Source organism: Staurois parvus, unplaced genomic scaffold, assembly GCF_062004578.1.
Source record: "Staurois parvus isolate SC_StPar_1 unplaced genomic scaffold, SC_StPar_1.0 ptg001220l, whole genome shotgun sequence".
Taxonomy (NCBI): domain Eukaryota; kingdom Metazoa; phylum Chordata; class Amphibia; order Anura; family Ranidae; genus Staurois; species Staurois parvus.
In genome coordinates this window covers 1,867,057-1,889,315 of record NW_028319016.1, presented here as the reverse complement: position 1 = coordinate 1,889,315, position 22,259 = coordinate 1,867,057, and the positions used below count along the sequence as shown (strand labels likewise).

The window sequence follows — 22,259 nt, the reverse complement described above, 5'->3', positions numbered from 1 at the left end:
TTCAGGGTGTTGTTAACTTAACCTCTCTAGCGGACTGATTATGGCCATATTTCTGTGCTCAAAGCGGTACCTTTTTTTGCATTGAAATATGTAGTTTTTTTTATTGTAGGCCTGTAATTCTTAGGAATAACTCACTGAAATCTGTCCGAACAAGAGTCTAGTAAACATCCCGGGTATGATAATATTTGAAACATGAAATCATAAATTATAATTTAATAAATAATCATAAAAAATAATAATATAATAATAATAAATTAAATTCAATAATGTAATCAAACCAAAAACACTGAAATTTGAAATAGAGCGCCAAGTTCGCACATCACTGAGCAAAGTCGCAGAATCGTTTTCAGTGTCTGATGATGAATTTCCCCCACGAATCATTATCACTCAATTCTGCAAGTGGTTCTGATTTACTATCGCTGTTCTCTAGCCGGTCTAAAACCGCGTCTGACCTAAAGGGACGCCTTTTGGACGCCATGGACGTTTCTCAGTTTCCAGGCAGAAAGAACAGTAAAAATGCAGGCAGGGCGCCGGACAAAGCACTCGGGACAAAATGTATGTGAAATGGTTTGATACAGGAATGTTATACTATGTGATTTTAGTGAATGTCACTTTTTTCAAATTTTTGAATTTCCCGCCGTTCCGTCCCCGTACGTCCCAACATCGCAGGGAACGTAACCCGGAAGACAGATGCCGGCATCGGCCGGAGGAGATGGCTGGGGACATTGCAGTAGGGACATCGCGGGAGCGCAGAACAAGGTAAGTGATCGAGGGAATCCCTGAGCAACACTGCAGTGTATTCCCGAGTGTAGCTCGGGGTTGCCGCTTCTGGTGCTGAAAGTTAACCCCGAGCTACACTCGGGAATACCACCAGGGGGGTTAACATACACAAAAAAAGGGGGGGTTGTGAAAAGAAATTCACAGAGAAAGTGGCTACATTATGAACAGAATGTGATACTCAGAAAAATTTCCAAAAATTATGCTTTATTACATATACAAATTTGACATTTGGGCAATCGCCCTGGTTTACCATCACCTCAGTATGAGACAATACACATAGACCTAAAACCATTAAAAATGACACCAAGACCGGTCTAAGTACATGTGCAACAAGGACAGTGACTGCTAGAGTCTAAAGTCTTTGTAGCACTGGCGCATAGGTGAACACTTCCCACAGGAGGTGTATGTAAAAATTATACCATAGGTATACCATGTAACATGTTGTAAATATGTAGACATATGCTACTACCCAAATGGTTATATCCCAAGCAGGGAGTTTCAAAAAATTATACTATAGATATAAAATATCACATGTATGCAATGCAGCAAGCACAGTATGCGTCAAAAAGAGAAACATGCCTCTAGGCCTATATAAGACAAAAAAATGAATGTCATATATAAAATGCAGTACATTTCTATGCCGGCACATGTGGTTGGGGCCCATTCATCTGTAATATAAGCGACTGTTTCCTAGGGCTCTTAAATGAGAATAAGCCCCATTTGTTACCAGGATGGAAGGATAGATGCAAATAGCAGAGCACTGCTTGAAATGGTTTCTTCACCACTGTATGTGGACTACACACCACTTTCTGTAAGGAAAACAAGACAAATCCCAATAGATCTTCTGCCTGTTGAGATACACGTGGAATATCCTGTTTCCTATGAAAAGCACCATGATGTCCCCATCCTGTAGTGAAACAAACAATATGTGGAAAGTCACCGGAGGAGCTTTCACTCTATAAGAGATGTATAGGTCATATCGATCACATAGGACCATATAACTAGTTAACATACACACCCGCAGCAGTTCCCATGAACGGGGTGCGATTCTGATGCGGTGCAGAATTCGCACAGAAAACCCAGCCTCAGTCCTAATGCAGACCATGTGCCAGCTCTTGGGAGGAGTTATGCAAATATAAAAATGCCTTGATGGGTAGGTGTCAGTGTGGCGGAGTGGGCATTCCTAGGCAGACTGCTTTGTATGCCCACCCTAGGTAACACCCACATGTGATGCTGAGCCTCCATTTTTTAAATACCTGATATCCAGTGTATGAAAGGAGTGGGCCAGGGACGGTCAGGCTGGGGAGGAAAGTGCTAGATGATGCTAGAAGTTTTGCAGCCAAGAAATAAGACGAGCTGTATTCGACTTACTGCAGATTCTTATGCACATTGTGAGAAACTCGCAGTGTGCAGTAAAATGGTAATTTCTGTACAAGAGAGAAGCTTATACAAGACTGAAGATGAAGCTAGGGTTCAGCATTAAGTACCAACATTACCAAGCAAAGGGTTGAAGTCCCAGTTTAAGCTGGTGTCATGATTGCTGCTCCATTCTTCCTGTTTCAGGGTGGCTCCTTTCTCTTGCAGCATCCTGTGAAGCCACTCTTGCATGAAGGGGCTAGAGTTGTGTCTCATTACACTGTGTGCTTCAATAGAAACACACAGCCCCAGGATGGCAAGGCACTCCCTTGCATCTCCCTCTTCCTCCTTCCACCTCCCTTCTCCAAGTTAAGAGATAGGCTGGAGACTACATTTTCCATTGTAAACTCTTTCCCATGAAGACTGGAAGTTCAGGGAAGCAGCATTAAGACTTGGTTTACACTGATGTGATTTCAGATGCAACTGGGGTCTCGTTGAATCGCATGACAATGAAAAGGGCATTATTTCCAGTGGTGCCTGTTCACATCAATGCAGCACAGCTGTGATGTGACTTTGGTGAAGGGTCCTGTGCTACTTTTGTGCAATGCAGTGTGATTTTGTGGTCCGTAGACCTAAATGGAAACAAAAAATAATTGCATCAGCATGTCTTTTTTTTTGTCTGGTTGTTAGGAGCCGGCACCAGCCGGTGCCCTAACAACCAATGACTCATCATTGCTGCCAGCGGTTGTTAAGAAGCAGGTACCCACCGGCATCCTAACAATGATGATTCATCCCTGCTGTCAGAGAGGGATTCCCCGCTGACAGCAGAATGTAAACAAAAGAGCCGGCATGGGTGTCTCCCCTTAATCCATACCAGGCTCTTCAGGTCTGGTTTGGATTTAAGTTGGACCCCATACCGAAAAAAGCAAAAAATAAAATATGCGTGGGGTCCCCCCAAAATGAATACCAGATTCACCCTTATTTGAGCATGCAGCTCAGCAGGCCACATACCCAGGGGCAGACTGACAACTCATGGGGCCCCCGGGCAATAGGGGATCATGGGGCCCCTGTGTCCTTGCCCAAACTCAAAAAAGCCTATGAAAAAGGTACCAGGGGCATCTCATGGGGCCCCCTACTGACCCCGGGCCCTCGGGCGGTGCCTGAGTTTCCAAATGGTCAGTCCGCCCCTGCACATACCCCCCCTCAACATGGGGGGGAACCCCCCTAGCAAAGCACCTTTTAACAACCAAAGACTCAGCCCTGCTGGCTACTAACAGCAGGGATGAGTCGCAGCAGTAAAACATGCATTAAAAACAAAACACACCTAGTTGTACTACAAAATCTCAATGAAAACTGTATCAAACTGTACTAGTGTGAACCTAACCTTAGAGAGCAGGAACCAGCAGCATTAAAGTGTTACTAATCCCCCAACAGTGCAATCAGTCTGTATATACAGTAAAGCATGCTTGTTATACTCACTGTGGAACCTAAGGGGTTAATCCTCCGCATTGTGTAAAAAGGCCGTTTGATCCTGTCTTCTCTGCTCCTCCTCTTGTTCAAATGTCCACCTGATAAGACAAACTGAACCTGTAACCACATGCACATGCTCAGATTAGTGTGTATTGCTATAAAGGGTTTTTTTTTTTTTCGTGGGAGAGTGCATGTAATCAACAGGGCCAATCAGCACTGTCCAAACAGAGGGTCAGGGATTCTGCATCTTTCTAGAGCAGAAAGAAAACTACTTCTACAAGCTTTGACCAGTGCTTTACTGAAGTCACAAGACTGCTCTAAATGCTGATGAGAAAAGGTATTTAGCAGTTTATATTTACTAAAATAATTGCATTTCCATGTTGTGTGTAATGTGGGAGACAAGATATAGTGAATGCAATGTCTGGGGAGACCAGATATAGAGAATGCAGGGTCCGGGGAGACCAGATATAGTGAATGCAGGGTCCGGGGAGACCAGATATAGTGAATGCAGGGTCCGGGGAGACCGGATATAGTGAATGCAGGGTCCGGGGAGACCAGATATAGTGAATGCAGGGTCCGGGGAGAGCAGCTATAGTGAATGCAGGGTCCGGGGAGACCGGATATAGTGAATGCGGGGTCCGGGGAGACCGGATATAGTGAATGCAGGGTCCGGGGAGACCGGATATAGTGAATGCAGGGTCCGGGGAGAGCGGATATAGTGACTGCAGGGTCCGGGGAGAGCGGATATAGTGAATGCAGGGTCCGGGGAGAGCGGATATAGTGACTGCAGGGTCCGGGGAGAGCGGATATAGTGAATGCGGGGTCCGGGGAGAGCGGATATAGTGAATGCGGGGTCCGGGGAGACCGGATATAGTGAATGCGGGGTCCGGGGAGAGCGGATATAGTGAATGCGGGGTCCGGGGAGAGCGGATATAGTGAATGCGGGGTCCGGGGAGAGCGGATATAGTGAATGCAGGGTCCGGGGAGACCGGATATAGTGAATGCGGGGTCCGGGGAGACCGGATATAGTGAATGCAGGGTCCGGGGAGAGCGGATATAGTGAATGCAGGGTCCTGGGAGAGTGGATATAGTTAATTCAGGGTCCTGGGTTTAGTAACACTTTAAAAGTTGTAAACCGCAAGTGCTGGGGTAAGAATTTTAACAAATATTTTACTAGGGGATGTTTATTTTACTGTGCTTAATGTGTTAAAGCAGTAGTAAACCGCATCTAAAAAAAAAAAATCCCTTGCAAGGTAATGTCATAATGTGCTAGAATTTATTTCATTCTAGCACATTATGAAGGACTTACCTTAAAATGAAGCCCTTCAGCGAACTCTGTCACACTGCCATCTAACTGGTCGAGCTGCGATGACCAAGCCTTTTATGGCACTTTTTGTTTACCAGTAAAATCAGATTTTTTTGCTAGAAAATTGCTTAGCACCCCCAAACATTATATACAGTGGGGATCGAAAGTTTGAACACCCCAGCTAAAAATTTGTATTAATGTGCATAAAGAAGCCAAGGAAAGATGGACAAAATCTCCAAAAGGCATCAAATTACAGATTAGACATTCTTATAATATGTCAACAAAAGTTAGATTTTATTTCCATCATTTACACTTTCAAAATAACAGAAAACAAAAAAATGGCGTCTGCAAAAGTTTGGGCACCCTGCAGAATTTATACTGCCCCTTTGCAAAGCTGAGACCTGCCAGTGTCATGGATTGTTCTCAATCATCGTCTGGGAAAACCAGGTGATATCAATCTCAAAGGTTTTAAATGCCCAGACTCATCTGACCTTGCCCTAATAATCAGCACCATGTGTTCTTCTAAGCAGTTGTCTAGAAAACTGAAACTGAAAATAGTTGACGCTCACAAAGCTGGAGAAGGCTATAAGAAGATAGCAAAGCGTTTTCAGATGTCAATATCCTCTGTTCGGAATGTAATTAAGAAATGGCAGTCATCAGGAACAGTGGAAGTTAAAGCAAGATCTGGAAGACCAAGAAAAATATCAGACAGAACAGCTCGCAGGATTGTGAGAAAAACAATTCAAAACCCACGTTTGACTGCACGATCCCTCCAGAAAGATCTGGCAGACACTGGAGTTGTGGTACACTATTCCACTATAAAGAGATACTTGTACAAATATGGTCTTCATGGAAGAGTCATCAGAAGAAAACCTCTTCTACGTCCTCACCACATAAATCATCGTTTGAACTTTGCAAATGAACATATAGACAAGCCTGATGCATTTTGGAAACAAGTTCTGTGGACCGATGAGGTTAAAATTGAACTTTTTGGCCGGAATGAGCAAAGGTACGTTTGGAGAAGAAGGGGCACAGAATTTATTGAAAAGAACCTCTGTCCAACTGTTAAGCATGGGGTTGGATCAATCATGCTTTGGGGTTGTGTTGCAGCCAGTGGCACAGGGAACATCTCACGAGTAGAAGGAAAAATGGATTCAATAAAATTTCAGCAAATTTTGGATGGTAACTTGATGCCATCTGTGAAAAAGCTGAAGTTAAAGAGAGGATGGCTTCTACAAATGGATAATGATCCTAAACACACCTCGAAATCCACGGGGGATTACATCAAGAGGCGTAAACTGAAGGTTTTGCCATGGCCTTCACAATCTCCTGACCTCAACATCATTGAAAATATATGGATAGACCTTAAAAGAGCAGTGCGTGACAGACAGCCCAGAAATCTCAAAGAACTGGAAGACTTTTGTAAGGAAGAATGGGCAAAGATACCTCAAACAAGAATTGAAAGACTCTTGGCTGGCTACAAAAAGCGTTTACAAGCTGTGATACTTGCCAAAGGGGGCAGTACAAGATATTAACTCTGCAGGGTGCCCAAACTTTTGCAGACGCCATTTTTTTGTTTTCTGTTATTTTGAAAGTGTAAATGATGGAAATAAAATCTAACTTTTGTTGACATATTATAAGAATGTCTAATCTGTAATTTGATGCCTTTTGGAGATTTTTCCATCTTTCCTTGGCTTCTTTATGCACATTAATACAAATGTTTAGCTGGGGTGCCCAAACTTTCGATCCCCACTGTATATATATATATATATATATATATTTATATATACACAGTTGTGTTCAAAATAATAGCAGTCAGACATCACTAACCGGATCAATCACTGTTTTTGGTAGAAATGATATTTCTACATGGCAAATAATTTACTATCAGGTGTAGTAGAGTAATAGAAATCCAACAGACCCAACAGTCATGACATGCATGCTGCTGATTCTGTGTAATTGAATCACTCATTGAAAGGGGCGTGTTCAAAATAATAGCAGTGTGGAGTTCTATTAGTGACGTCATTCATCCTTTGAAAAACAGGTGGCAATTATTGCCCTTATTTAAGGAAGGAAGGCAGCAAATGTTGCACATGCTGGTTACAGTGCATTTCTCTCTGACATTCTGAGGAAAATGGGTCGTTCCAGACTTTGTTCAGAAGAACAGCGTACCTTGATTAAAGAGTTGATTGGAGAGGGGGAAACATATAAAGAAGTGCAGAAAATGATCGGCTGCTCAGCTAAAATGATCGCAAATGCTTTAAAATGGCAACCAAAACCTGAAAGACATAGAAGAAAGTGAAAAACTACCATTCGAATGGATAGAAGAATAGCCAAAATGGCGCGAACTCAGCCAACAATCAGCTCCAGGAAGATGAAAGAAGGTGTAAAGTTCCCTGTGAGTACTGTTACAATTAGAAGACGCCTATGTGAAGCCAAGCTATCTGCAAGAAGTCCCCGCAAAGTCCCACTGTTGGGAAAAAGACGTGTGCTGAAGAGGTTACAATTTGCAAAAGAGCACATTGACTGGCCTAAAGAGAAATGGCGCAACATTTTGTGGACTGATGAAAGTAAGATTGTTCTTTTTGGGTCTAGTGGCCGGAGACAGTTTGTCAGACGACCCCCAAACACTGAATTCAAGCCACAGTACACTGTGAAGACAGTGAAGCATGGTGGTGCAAGCATCATGATATGGGGATGTTTCTCATACTACGGTGTTGGGCCTATTTATCGCATACCAGGGATCATGGATCAGTTTGAATCCATCAGAATACTTGAAGAGGTCATGCTGCCTTATGCTGAAGAGGAAATGCCCTTGAAATGGGTGTTCCAACAAGACAACGACCCCAAACACACCAGTAAACGTGCAACATCTTGGTTCCAGACCAACAAGATTGACGTTATGGAGTGGCCAGCCCAATCCCCGGATCTTAATCCAATAGAAAACTTGTGGGGTGACATCAAAAATGCCGTTTCTGAGGCAAAACCAAGAAATAGAGAAGAACTGTGGAATGTGGTCCAATCATCCTGGGCTGGAATACCTGATCACAGGGGCCAGAAGTTGGGTGACTCCATGCAACACAGATGTACAGCAGTTCTCAGAAACAGTGCGACTACAACCAAATATTCATGAAGTCATTCAAAGGAAAGCAAAATCTTCAAACATTTTTCAGTTTATATAGTGAATGTTTGAGTTTGTAAAGAAGAATACAAACACTGCGATTTTTTTGAACCGTCTAATATTCACTTTTCTTAAATTTTTTTTAGAGGAACAACACAAATGTGATCTATTTTTCTTCATGTTTTGATTTGGAATAGAATGTGTCGTGTTCCCAATGCATTTGTGTGGATGGAAATAAAAGCTATTAGAAGGATTTTGAGCTTTATTCACTTTTCTCAACACACTGCTATTATTTTGAACTCAAATGTGTGTGTATATGTATGTATATGTGTGTGTGTGTGTGTATATATATATATATATATCACACTTGTATATTTATTTAGCAGAGACCCTAGAGAATAAAATGGAAATTGTTGAAAATGTTTAATGTTGCACGTTATTTGTGCAGTGGTTTTTCAACCGCAGTTTTTTGGGGGAAAAAAAACAAAACGGTATGTAACCCAATTCTTTAGGAAGATATGAAACATGATGTTCCACCGAATAAATATATACCTAACATGTTACTTTTTAAAATTGCACTCTTGTAGAATGGCTCATTTGTGACAATTTTAAACATTTTTACAGGTTACTTGTTTAGAATTAGAGGAGGTCTAGTGCTAGAATTATTGTTCTCGCTCTGAATTTCCCGGCGATACCTCCCATGTGTGGAGCGAACACTTTACACATGCGTGCACGACTTATGTATGCATTCGTTTCTGTATGTGAGCACAGAGGGATGGGGACATTTTAATTAATTTTTTTTTCTTTTACTGTCCCTTTAATTTTATCACTTTTATTCCTATTACAAGGAATGTAAACATTCCTTGTGATAGAAATAAGGGATGACAGGTCTTCCATACGTAATATCAGGGGTCTATAAGACCCCAAATGTCTCCTCTACCTTTAAAAGCATCTAAAAAAAAAAAAAATAGTTTACATTTTTGCCCAGTCAGGAAGTGACATCACAACATCACTCCAGTCCTCCTAGATCAGCCTTTCTTAACCAGGGTGCCCAGGCACCTTGGGGTGCCTTGAGGTTTCGTCAGGGGTGCCTTGGAAAAATGTCTAAAAATTGCTCAAAAGTTATATACAAGCCAGTGAGTGGAACAAGCCTGCCTTTTTGTTACACAAAGCCACAGGTTTTCATTGTGTACCATTACGACCTTCTAGCCATCGGCATCCTGACAACCAATTACATCATCAGTTGATAAGGAGGATGTCAGCTGCCTGCAAAGCATTCTAGTTTGACCCTCCCCTGCCCCTCTGCATCAGTGCTGGGGTCACATTAGCTCAGTGATGGATAAAAACTGAGGGAGAGGAGAAACATTGGAATACTAGTCAGTACCAGTGTGGAAAAGTGTATTTGGTTTGGAAGAATAAATCACCTCTAACATTGGGTGTCCTACATGTGTGGGTGTTGCTGCATTATATAAAACTATCAGTATAGTTTTTCACATTTCAGAATGGGGTGCCTTTTAAAATGGACAGTCTTGAGGCACCCCATTTTAGAATGGGGTGACTTGACTGAAAAAAGGTTGAGAAACACTGTCCTAAATCATAGAAGGGGAGAAAAGATGATCAGGTCTGTGTCCACCCCTCGGAACCACTGGATCGGATCCTGGGCATCCCCTGCCGTTGCTTTTTAAAGCAATCCAACTCGGATCGCTTTAATGAGAAAGGGAAATGGCTGCTGAAAAAAAAATACAGAGGTTATGTCTGATAGCTTCAGCCATAACCCCGGTATCCCACTTTAAAACCGCGTCTTATACTGTACGTACTTATTGCGGTCTACTTTAATCCCTTGACGCCGACATCACACAAATATGCGGGCTCACGGAACTGGGCTTTTTTCCTTGGGGGCCGCATATTTGCGTACCTGTCTTTGTGCTGGGAGCATGCCGCACTGCGCGTTCCCAGCACAAAGAACGCTGTGTCACTGAGAGCACCGGATCCCATTCTAACGATCGAGACCCGGGACTCCCGATTCCGGGTCACATGATCGCTGTGATAGCCTCTGATTGGCTATCACAGTGATCAGTCACTGTACAGCCCGGTCCCCTTGTTTTTTTTTCTCTCTATGAATGGAGATGAGAGATACATTGTATCTCTAACTCCTGGCATAGAGATAAAAAAAAATGTTTGTAAAAAAAAAAAAAAAAAAAAGAAGATAAATAAATATTAAAAAACAAAATAAAAAATAAAGAAAAATACCTAGATCAAGGTTTGATCTAGTTCAGTGCCCGGGTTAGTGTTTGGGTCAAGGTCAGGGTCAAAGGTCAGGATTTGAAAAAAAAAAAATTTGGTATCGGTGTCGGTTAGTGTTAATGTCAGTGTCAGTGTGTTTTAGGTAAAAAAAAAAAAGACAAAAAAAAATGCGCACTATGGTTTCAGGGCTGTACTACGAGTACAAACAACAAATACCATACACATATATAGTATCGCTGCGATCGTCAAGAGCTGGAGAATTTATTTTGGGTTGTTCCTTGGTGGTAGGTTATGGTCGTAACAAGAAATACACAGCTAAATAAAAAAATTTTTTTTTTTTTTTTACTATTTTGGGCCAGTTTTCCTTTGATAATAAAAACAAAAATCAGGAACTATCCATTACCATTTACCACCAAATGAAAGCCCATTTTGTCCTGAAAAAATCAAGGTATAATCCACCTGGATGCACAAAGTAGTTGTGATGATATGTACGGTTTTACTATCACATGTCAACGTTGCAGAATTGTGCTTAGGCATTTAGATTTGTTTTACCCTTAGGCGTGAAGGGGTTAAATTCCTCCATCACGTGGGGTTGTCATCATTTTGTCCACCTGCTGTATGTCGCAGCTCAGTGTTTCCAGCAATAGAGCATTGTCGGGAGGAAAGTAAAAGCAGCAGCATGTTAATCTAGCAGCGGTTTCTTCCTTTAGGTTTGTGATGTCAGTGGCCACAGCCTATGTTGGTGTCATTCTTCTGCCCCCAGTTGCTCCATGTATTCATATCATGTAATCCTCACCTTGACAGCCAGTAGACTCCTCATTCTGAGATGTGACCTGTCCCTTTTTATTTATCTGCAGGTTCTCTGAAGCATTTAACCTCGTTACATACACTGACGCTGAATGATAACCGCTTGACCGAGCTGCAGGCCACCGTACAAGAGCTGAAACGGATGACCAGCCTCCGAGTCCTAAGTAATCACTGAACGCATCGACCTGCCAGCTCCCTCTCACAGTAAATCAAACTGAACAATAGCTCTGAAATAGCACCCTGCAGACGTCCTCCATGTCCTGGATTTGTGACAGCTGTCAGTCATTATAGGATAGATATACCTGTCAGAGAAGCATCAGATGGAAGCTGCCATTATTGTGGGGTAGTGACATCATACTCGGCAGAGTTTCAGGATCCCTGTCCTGAATCCCTACCGAGGATCCTTGGATCGTACAGCCTGGAAATGAGAAAATGGCAACTTCCAGAGGATACTTCTCACACAGGTACATTTACTTTGTGGCAGATTCTCTCCTTTCATGGGAGAAATATTGGAACTTCCATTTCTGACTTTCTGAGCTTGAATAGTTGCATTGGAGGGCAGGGGAAACTTTGGGGGTCTAATAGACCCTCGGGCAGCACAGTGGCTAAATGGTTAGCACTTCCGCCTGGCAGTACTAGGGTCGTTGGTTCGAATTCCAACCACGGCACCACCTGCCTGGAGTTTGCATGTTCTCCCTGTGCCTGCGTGGGTTTCCTCCGGGTACTCTGGTTTCCTCCCACACTCCAAAGACATGCTGGTAGGTTAATTGGCTCCCATCTAAGTTGGCCCTAGTGTATGTATGTATGAATGTGAGTTAGGGACCTTAGATTTTACACCCCTTGAGTGTTAGGGACTGATGTGAATGTACAATATATATGTAAAGCGCTGCGTAAATTGACAGCTATATAAATACCTGAAATAAATAGATAAATAACGTCTTCATAAAGAGGAAATGTCACCTGCCCATGCAATCACATAGGGGACTTGTCACCACCCTATTGATGGCAATATTAAAAAAAAAACAAAAAAAGTTTAAAAAAAAATCCAAAATGGTTTACAGCAATATCTTGGATACCAAGCTGCGGTTTTTAAAGCGAGCAAAATCCTTTCTTGTATTAGGAGAGGTATAGACTCCAGAGAGAGAGATATCATTCCCCCCCCCCCCGGTACAAATCATAAGTAAACCTCATCTGGAATATGCAGTTCAGTTTTGGACTCCAATTCACAAAAAGAACATTGGGGAACTGGAGAAAGTACAGAGAAGGGCAACCAAACTGATAAGAGGCATGGAGGAGATCAGCTATGAGGAAAGATTAGAGGAACTGAATTTATTCTCTACTGAGAAGAGGAGATTAAGGGGGGATATGATCTCCATGTATAATACATAAGGGGGGATATGATCTCCATATATAATACATAAGGGGGATATGATCTCCATGTATAATACATAAGGGGGATATGATCTCCATGTATAATACATAAGGGGGGATATGATCTCCATGTATAATACATAAGGGGGGATATGATCACCATGTATAATACATAAGGGGGGGATATGATCTCCATGTATAATACATAAGGGGGGGATATGATCTCCATGTATCATACATAAGGGGGGATATGATCTCCATGTATCATACATAAGGGGGGATATGATCACCATGTATAATACATAAGGGGGGATATGATCTCCATGTACAATACATAAGGGGGGATATGATCTCCATGTACAATACATAAGGGGGGATATGATCTCCATGTATAATACATAAGGGGGATATGATCTCCATGTATAATACATAAGGGGGGGGATATGATCTCCATGTATAATACATAAGGGGGGGATATGATCACCATGTATAATGCATAAGGGGGGGGGATATGATCTCCATGTATAATACATAAGGGGGGGATATGATCACCATGTATAATACATAAGGGGGGATATGATCTCCATGTATAATACATAAGAGGGGATATGATCTCCATGTATAATACATAAGGGGGGGGATATGATCTCCATATATAATACATAAGGGGGGATATGATCTCCATGTATAATACATAAGGGGGGGATATGATCACCATGTATAATACATAAGGGGGGATATGATCTCCATGTATAATACATAAGAGGGGATATGATCTCCATGTATAATACATAAGGGGGGGGTATGATTTCCATGTATAATACATAAGGGGGATATGATCACCATGTATAATACATAAGGGGGGGATATGGCCTCCATGTATAATACATAAGGGGGGATATGATCTCCATGTAGAATACATAAGGGGGGATATGATCTCCATATAGAATACATAAGGGGGATATGATCTCCATGTATAATACATAAGAAGGGGGGATATGATCTTCATGTATAATACATAAGGGGGGATGTGATCACCATGTATCATACATAAGGGGGGATATGATCACCATGTATAATACATAAGGGGGGATATGATCTCCATGTACAATACATAAGGGGGGATATGATCTCCATGTACAATACATAAGGGGGGATATGATCTCCATGTATAATACATAAGGGGGGATATGATCTCCATGTATAATACTTAAGGGGGGGGGATATGATCTCCATGTATAATACATAAGGGGGGGATATGATCACCATGTATAATGCATAAGGGGGGGGGATATGATCTCCATGTATAATACATAAGGGGGGATATGATCTCCATGTATAATACATAAGAGGGGATATGATCTCCATGTATAATACATAAGGGGGGGGGATATGATCTCCATATATAATACATAAGGGGGGATATGATCTCCATGTATAATACATAAGGGGGGGGATATGATCACCATGTATAATACATAAGGGGGGATATGATCTCCATGTATAATACATAAGAGGGGATATGATCTCCATGTATAATACATAAGGGGGGGTATGATTTCCATGTATAATACATAAGGGGGATATGATCACCATGTATAATACATAAGGGGGGGATATGGCCTCCATGTATAATACATAAGGGGGGATATGATCTCCATGTAGAATACATAAGGGGGGATATGATCTCCATATAGAATACATAAGGGGGATATGATCTCCATGTATAATACATAAGAAGGGGGGATATGATCTTCATGTATAATACATAAGGGGGGATGTGATCACCATGTATAATACATAAGAAGGGGGGATATGATCTCCATGTATAATACATAAGAAGGGGGGATATGATCTCCATGTAGAATACATAAGAAGGGGGGATATGATCTCCATGTAGAATACATAAGAAGGGGGGATATGATCTCCATGTAGAATACATAAGGGGGATATGATCTCCATGTAGAATACATAAGGGGGGATATGATCTCCATGTTGAATACATAAGGGGGATATGATCTCCATGTAAAATACATAAGGGGGATATGATCTCCATGTAGAATACATAAGGGGGGATATGATCTCCATGTAGAATACATAAGGGGGGATATGATCTCCATGTAGAATACATAAGGGGGGATATGATCTCCATGTATAATACATAACGGGGGATATGATCACCATGTATAATACATAAGAAGGGGGGATATGATCTCCATGTATAATACATAAGGGGGGATATGATCACCATGTATAATACATAAGAAGGGGGGATATGATCTCCATGTATAATACATAAGAAGGGGGGATATGATCTCCATGTAGAATACATAAGAAGGGGGGATATGATCTCCATGTAGAATACATAAGAAGGGGGGATATGATCTCCATGTATAATACATAAGGGGGGATATGATCTCCATGTAGAATACATAAGGGGGATATGATCTCCATGTATAATACATAAGGGGGGATATGATCTCCATGTATAATACATAAGAAGGGGGGATATGATCTCCATGTATAATACATAAGGGGGGATATGATCACCATGTATAATACATAAGAAGGGGGGATATGATCACCATGTATAATACATAAGAAGGGGGGATATGATCACCATGTATAATACATAAGAAGGGGGGATATGATCTCCATGTAGAATACATAAGAAGGGGGGATATGATCTCCATGTAGAATACATAAGGGGGGATATGATCTCCATGTATAATACATAAGGGGGATATGATCTCCATGTATAATACATAAGGGGGGATATGATCTCCATGTATAATACATAAGGGGGATATGATCTCCATGTAGAATACATAAGGGGGGATATGATCTCCATGTATAATACATAAGGGGGGATATGATCTCCATGTATAATACATAAGGGGGGATATGATCTCCATGTAGAATACATAAGGGGGATATGATCTCCATGTATAATACATAAGGGGGGATATGATCTCCATGTATAATACATAAGGGGGGATATGATCTCCATGTATAATACATAAGGGGGGATATGATCACCATGTATAATACATAAGGGGGGATATGATTTCCATGTATAATACATAAGGGGGGATATGATTTCCATGTATAATACATAAGGGGGGATATGATCTCCATGTATAATACATAAGAAGGGGGGATATGATCTCCATGTATAATACATAAGGGGGGATATGATCACCATGTATAATACATAAGGGGGGATATGATCACCATGTATAATACATAAGGGGGGATATGATCACCATGTATAATACATAAGGGGGGATATGATTTCCATGTATAATACATAAGAAGGGGGGATATGATTTCCATGTATAATACATAAGAAGGGGGGATATGATCTCCATGTATAATACATAAGAAGGGGGGATATGATCTCCATGTATAATACATAAGGGGGGATATGATCACCATGTATAATACATAAGAAGGGGGGATATGATCTCCATGTATAATACATAAGAAGGGGGATATGATCTCCATGTATAATACATAAGAAGGGGGGATATGATCTCCATGTAGAATACATAAGAAGGGGGGATATGATCTCCATGTATAATACATAAGGGGGGATATGATCTCCATGTATAATAAGGGGGGATATGATCTCCATGTAGAATACATAAGGGGGGATATGATCTCCATGTAGAATACATAAGGGGATATGATCACCATGTATAATACATAAGGGGGGGGGATATGATCTCCATGTATAATAAGGGGGGATATGATCTCCATGTAGAATACATAAGGGGGGATATGATCTCCATGTACAATACATAAGAAGGGGGGATATGATCTCCATGTAGAATACATAAGAAGGGGGGATATGATCTCCATGTATAATACATAAGGGGGGATATGATCACCATGTAGAATACATAAGAAGGGGGGATATGATCTCCATGTATAATACATACCGGGGGATATGATCACCATGTATAATACATAAGAAGGGGGGATATGATCTCCATGTAGAATACATAAGAAGGGGGGATATGATCTCCATGTAGAATACATAAGGGGGGATATGATCACCATGTAGAATACATAAGAAGGGGGGATATGATCTCCATGTAGAATACATAAGGGGGGATATGATCTCCATGTAGAATACATAAGAAGGGGGGATATGATCTCCATGTAGAATACATAAGGGGGGATATGATCACCATGTAGAATACATAAGAAGGGGGGATATGATCTCCATGTATAATACATAACGAGGGATATGATCACCATGTATAATACATAAGAAGGGGGGATATGATCTCCATGTATAATACATAAGGGGGGATATGATCACCATGTATAATACATAGGAAAGGGGGATATGATCTCCATGTATAATACATAAGGGGGGATATGATCTCCATGTATAATACATAAGGGGGATATGATCTCCATGTATAATACATAAGGGGGATATGATCTCCATGTATAATACATAAGGGGGATATGATCTCCATGTATAATACATAAGGGGTGGGATATTATCTCCATGTAGAATACATAAGGGGGGATATGATCACCATGTATAATACATAAGGGGGGGGGATATTATCTCCATGTATAATACATAAGGGGGATATGATCACCATGTATAATACATAAGGGGGGGGATATTATCTCCATGTAGAATACATAAGGGGGGATATGATCTCCATGTAGAATACATAAGGGGGGGATATGATCTCCATGTAGAATACATAAGGGGGGATATGATCTCCATGTAGAATACATAAGGGGGGATATGATCTCCATGTATAATACATAAGGGGGATATGATCTCCATGTATAACATAAGGGGGGATATGATCTCCATGTATAATACATAAGGGGGGATATGATCTCCATGTATAATACATAAGGGGGGATATGATCACCATGTATAATACATAAGAAGGGGGGATATGATCTCCATGTATAATGCATAAGAAGGGGGGATATGATCTCCATGTATAATACATAAGAAGGGGGATATGATCTCCATGTAGAATACATAAGGGGGATATGATCTCCATGGAGAATACATAAGAAGGGGGGATATGATCTCCATGTAGAATACATAAGGGGGGATATGATCTCCATGTAGAATACATAAGGGGGATATGATCTCCATGTAGAATACATAAGGCGGATATGATCTCAATGTATAATACATAAGGGGGGATATGATCTCCATGTAGAATACATAAGGGGGGATATGATCTCCATGTAGAATACATAAGGGGGGGATATGATCTCCATGTATAATACATAAGGGGGGATATGATCTCCATGTATAATACATAAGGGGGGATATGATCTCCATGTAGAATACATAAGGGGGATATGATCTCCATGTATAATACATAAGGGGGATATGATCTCCATGTATAATACATAAGGGGGGATATGATCTCCATGTATAATACATAAGGGGGGATATGATCTCCATGTATAATACATAAGGGGGGATATGATCTCCATGTATAATACATAAGGGGGATATGATCTCCATGTAGAATACATAAGGGGGGATATGATCACCATGTATAATACATAAGGGGGGATATGATTTCCATGTATAAATACATCAGTGGTTCATATAGTGAACTCGGTGTAGTTATTCACCCTGAGGTCATCACAGATGACAAGGAGGCGCTCTTTACGTCTGGAGGAAAAGAAATTTAATCTCCAAACACGGAAAGGTTTCTTCACAGTGAGAGCTGTGAAAATGTGAAATCGACTCCCTCAAGAGTTGGTTGTGGCCAGCTCAGTGGATTGCTGTAGGAAAGTCCTGGATTCTTTTTTGGATACACAGAATATAACTGGATATAACATTTATAGGTAAAGTTGATCCAGGGAATATCCGATTGCCTCTCGGGGGATCAGGAAGGAATTTTTTTCCCTGCAGGAGAAAATTGGATCATGCTTTGCTGGGTTTTTTCCCTTCCTCTGGATCAGCTGTGGGTGCAGGATTATAACTTTTTTTTTTTTTTATGGTTTAACTGGATGGACTTTTGTCTTTCTTCAGCCAGACTAACTATGTAACGGCTGCATTAATTTGTGATTTTTTTTTTTTTTATTATTATATCTGCCTTTAGTCGATCGATAATCACTTTTGCCTCTTTTCCTTGCAGACTTATTTCATAACCCTCTCCAGCAAGAATCAGGCTATCGTGCTTACATCATCCAGCACCTTCCGTCAGTCGAGCTCCTCGATCGGGAACGTAAGTGCGGCCATGACGCCTGCATTTAATCCCACCGTTAAATGAAACCTTGTATGTGCTGGATGTAAATCTGCCACACAAAAAAAAAAATCCCACATGCATTCTAAACTGAAGCAGATTTTTCCTGCCCGCAGATTTTTTGGCCCTGCTGTAATTTTATGAAGTCAGTGACACAATCCAGCTCCTAAATTAAGTTGGATTTGTAAAAACGAGACCGCTGAAAATCTGTTGAGTCCCTGGAGCTGCTTTGTGTTGTTTGTCGGGGAATTTCCATCTGTCTGTTGGCGTTACACAAGTGCCGGCTCTCCGCACGACACGCAGGATAGTCGGGGGAAATCTGTTATTTTTGTGCAAAGACACAGGAAATCAAGTAGCTGAAAATTCGTTTTCTGAAAATGGAATAAGGCAAAGCTGGCCACACGTATCTTCATGCAGAGATTGTAGGATTACCCCCAGACAGGAAGATGATGATTATATCATTTTTCTAATATGTAAAGAAGACCTGTGGTGCCGCTGCAAGCCAGGAAGCAAAGGAAAGATTACCCCGCTGGTATCGGAAGGAGGGAGCAAGCCAGGGGCGGACTGACAACTCATGGGGCCCCTGGGCAATAGGAGATCATGGGGCCCCTGTGTCCTTGCCCAAACTCAAAAAAGCCTATGAAAATGGTACCAGGGGCATCTCATGGGGCCCCCTACTGACCCCGGGCTCTCGGGCAGTGCCCGAGTTTCCAAATGGTCAGTCCGCCCCTGGAGCCAGCGTCCCAGTGTGCCACCAGAAGCTCAAATCGTGCAAGGATACAGGTGCCGCTCTACCGACCCAAGGAGTTCGGATGAGTGTGTAGGATCAGCCACCACGATAACTGACGCATTTCGCTCCACCCATCGGGGACTTGATCACAGAATGACAAAGCCCCAGTGGGCGGGGTGAAATTTATCATTTTTCTAACCACCCTTTGATGTTAGTTTAAGTACTGATCCCAAAATTTGGCGGCATTTTTTATCACAAAAAATATGCCTGGACATAGGAAAGTGTTTTTTATCTTAAAGCTGAACTAGTACCAGTAAAATACCCTTTTCAATGCCCCCCTTTGTTAAAGTTCATTTGTAATCAGTTTATATTTTGCCTTCCCTGGTTCCTCGCTCCCCTCTCATCAACAAGCTATCTTGGACCAAGTGATGTCAATACTGGGTTTCTATGTGTCTCTATGCAGTGCAGGTAGATCCTGTCAGCAGAAGTCTGATTATTGGAGGAGAGCACGCTGATATCCCAGCATAGCTAGGGAACTGACCACGCTGTGCTCTCATGCCTAGTGTGGTCAGTTTTAATAGGAATGCAGAGGGAATGGCAGGAACACCAGGGATTTCACACAAAGGATTCAATACAAACAGGAGACTTTTCCATACAAGTGTATGGCAAAGCAGGCACATATTAGGAATATGTAATGATTGATTTACATATCCTTTAATTGCCAAGCCCCCCCCACCACCTCATAGTTGCCTTCTTTCTGCTCTTCCACCAGCCTATTTATCCTTCCCATGTAACTTTACTTAGATCTAGTTACTGGTCATTCAAGCTCCTGATCTTATATTTTACAGGAAGGGGAATGAGTCACATGCTTCCCCATACCTTCAAGTACTGTACCTACAAGTAGCAACAGAGTGAATCTGTTACTTTGCTCTGCATGGACAAAGCACAGGTTCACTTTGGGTTCTCATACAGTTAAAGAGGGGATTTCAGTTTAGGGAAGGCCCCTAAGTCCACTGGCTGATTGTGATGGGATTCACCCATGACCGGTTAGGTGGGTTCGCCCGAGGCGTGAAGTCTAAGTGACACTTTGATCTTCACCAGAGCACCTGAAAAGGGATGATGGGCCAGTATCCCAAATGCCCACCAAGCTACTTTGCTGCAAGATATCTCCAGGTCGTGGCTCTGAGGATTGCTCCACCAAGGGCTAGCAGGAACATGAAAGACACGATGAGAAGACAGAATGGAGGCAATCAGGTCTGGTTCAGGCAGAGATCAAGGCAGGTGAGAGGCAAAGATAGTCCATAAGAGGGAGAGTCAGCAACAGGAGCAGTAGTTGCAGGCAGCAGCAGTAGTAGGAGCGATGGACAGAGTCAGGCAATCCAGGACAGCAACAGAAAAGGAAGGCACAAGTCAGGCTAATCACGCTAACAAGATAGCTATCAAGGGGTCACAGCTTCAGCCGCCATAGAGGAAGGGGTTTAAATACTCTTCTTGATGTGTTATATGGACAAGGATGCATGCCAGAATGTGTACACCCTCAACCAACAATGCACATGCTTATGCACGCACTGCACCACAGCCAAGAGGCCACAACCAGCAACGCGTGCATGTACGACACGCCCCAAGCAGACCAGATTGACGCAGCCCCTGAAAGTCCTGTAGCACTGACCATTGTTGGTCCAAGCGGCCATGGCTTGGACTTCTCCAGCCTCCCCCATGGCTCTCTCCCACCATCCTCTAGTGGCTCTTGCCAACTCTCCCGCCTCGCTCCCATTGTACCAGATTGTTGATCCTGTGTTGTCAGACACTGAAAAGCTGGTCTGGGGATTGGAAACCCCGTGGCTTGCTCTCTGCTTGCAGTGCTGACAGTATGGGCTAGATGGCGTCCATGTGATGGTGCGGACCAATCAGAATCTCTATAATCTGTACTGTCAGCACTGCAAGGAGAGGATAGAAAGCCTTGGGGTTTCAAATCCCTAGACCAGTGAAGCGGCTTTTCAGTGCCTGACAGCTGAGGATCGGCAATCTGGTACAGGTGGACTGGGGGGGGAAGGGAAATGAGGAGGGGGTCCAATGGATGGCTCAAACTGCTGGAGACTGGGGGAAGAGAGCCATGGGAGAGGCAGGAGGAGCCCAAGCCGCAGCCACTGATGTCCACAGTCAGATCAGGAGCCGGAGCTGATGGAACCCGTTATGCTGGGAGGTTTTCTACACCACTCCTGTGCAAACTTAGGTTCAAAGTCACTATGACAAGCCTGGGTTCACACAGGAGCTGTGTGGGAAACCAAATGCAATTCTTTTGCAGTGCGATTTGAGCCCCATCATTTTGTATGGCAGAGGTATCGGTACTCATACTCGGCGGTAAACAACAAAAACCGCACCGGTGCATCCCTACTCAGCATTACTGTGTTACAATCATTATCTGCGAATGAAAATAGTCACCACTTATTATATGAAATGTGTCTTGTTGTAGAAGTCAGACAGAAGGAGAGAAAAGAGGCCTTCAAGCTCTTCAACCCAGAGAGAACATCGGTGCTCCAATCTTTAGGATTCGGGAGAAGGACCGACTCTGTTCTTGGTAGCAGACCCACCATACAAGGCTCAGCGTCACCCTGTAGATCGATGGAGCGTTCAGGTCAGTCTGATGAGCTGTTTCTGCACTTACACCAGAGAGGATATATTTATAAAGCATTGAATGAGACATTCAGCAAACAATCCCTGTGAATGAATCATTCGCTGTCCTTTTAAACACATCTATTTTTATTTATTACTGGTACTTACAGTATATAGTGCTGGGAATTTACGCAGCCCTTTATA

The 22,259-nt window shown here is 42.2% G+C and overlaps 1 protein-coding gene across 1 annotated transcript in view; it reads left to right on the top strand.

Moving 5' to 3' along the window:
* LRRC72 (leucine rich repeat containing 72) overlaps positions 1-22,259 on the top strand; it is a 54,135-nt gene that overhangs the window by 19,246 nt on the left and 12,630 nt on the right. Inside the window, exons 5-7 of the mRNA XM_089660252.1 lie at positions 11,135-11,248; positions 18,605-18,694; positions 21,916-22,077. Coding sequence (XP_089516378.1) covers positions 11,135-11,248; positions 18,605-18,694; positions 21,916-22,077 — 366 coding nt within the window. The remainder of the gene's footprint in view (positions 1-11,134; positions 11,249-18,604; positions 18,695-21,915; positions 22,078-22,259) is intronic.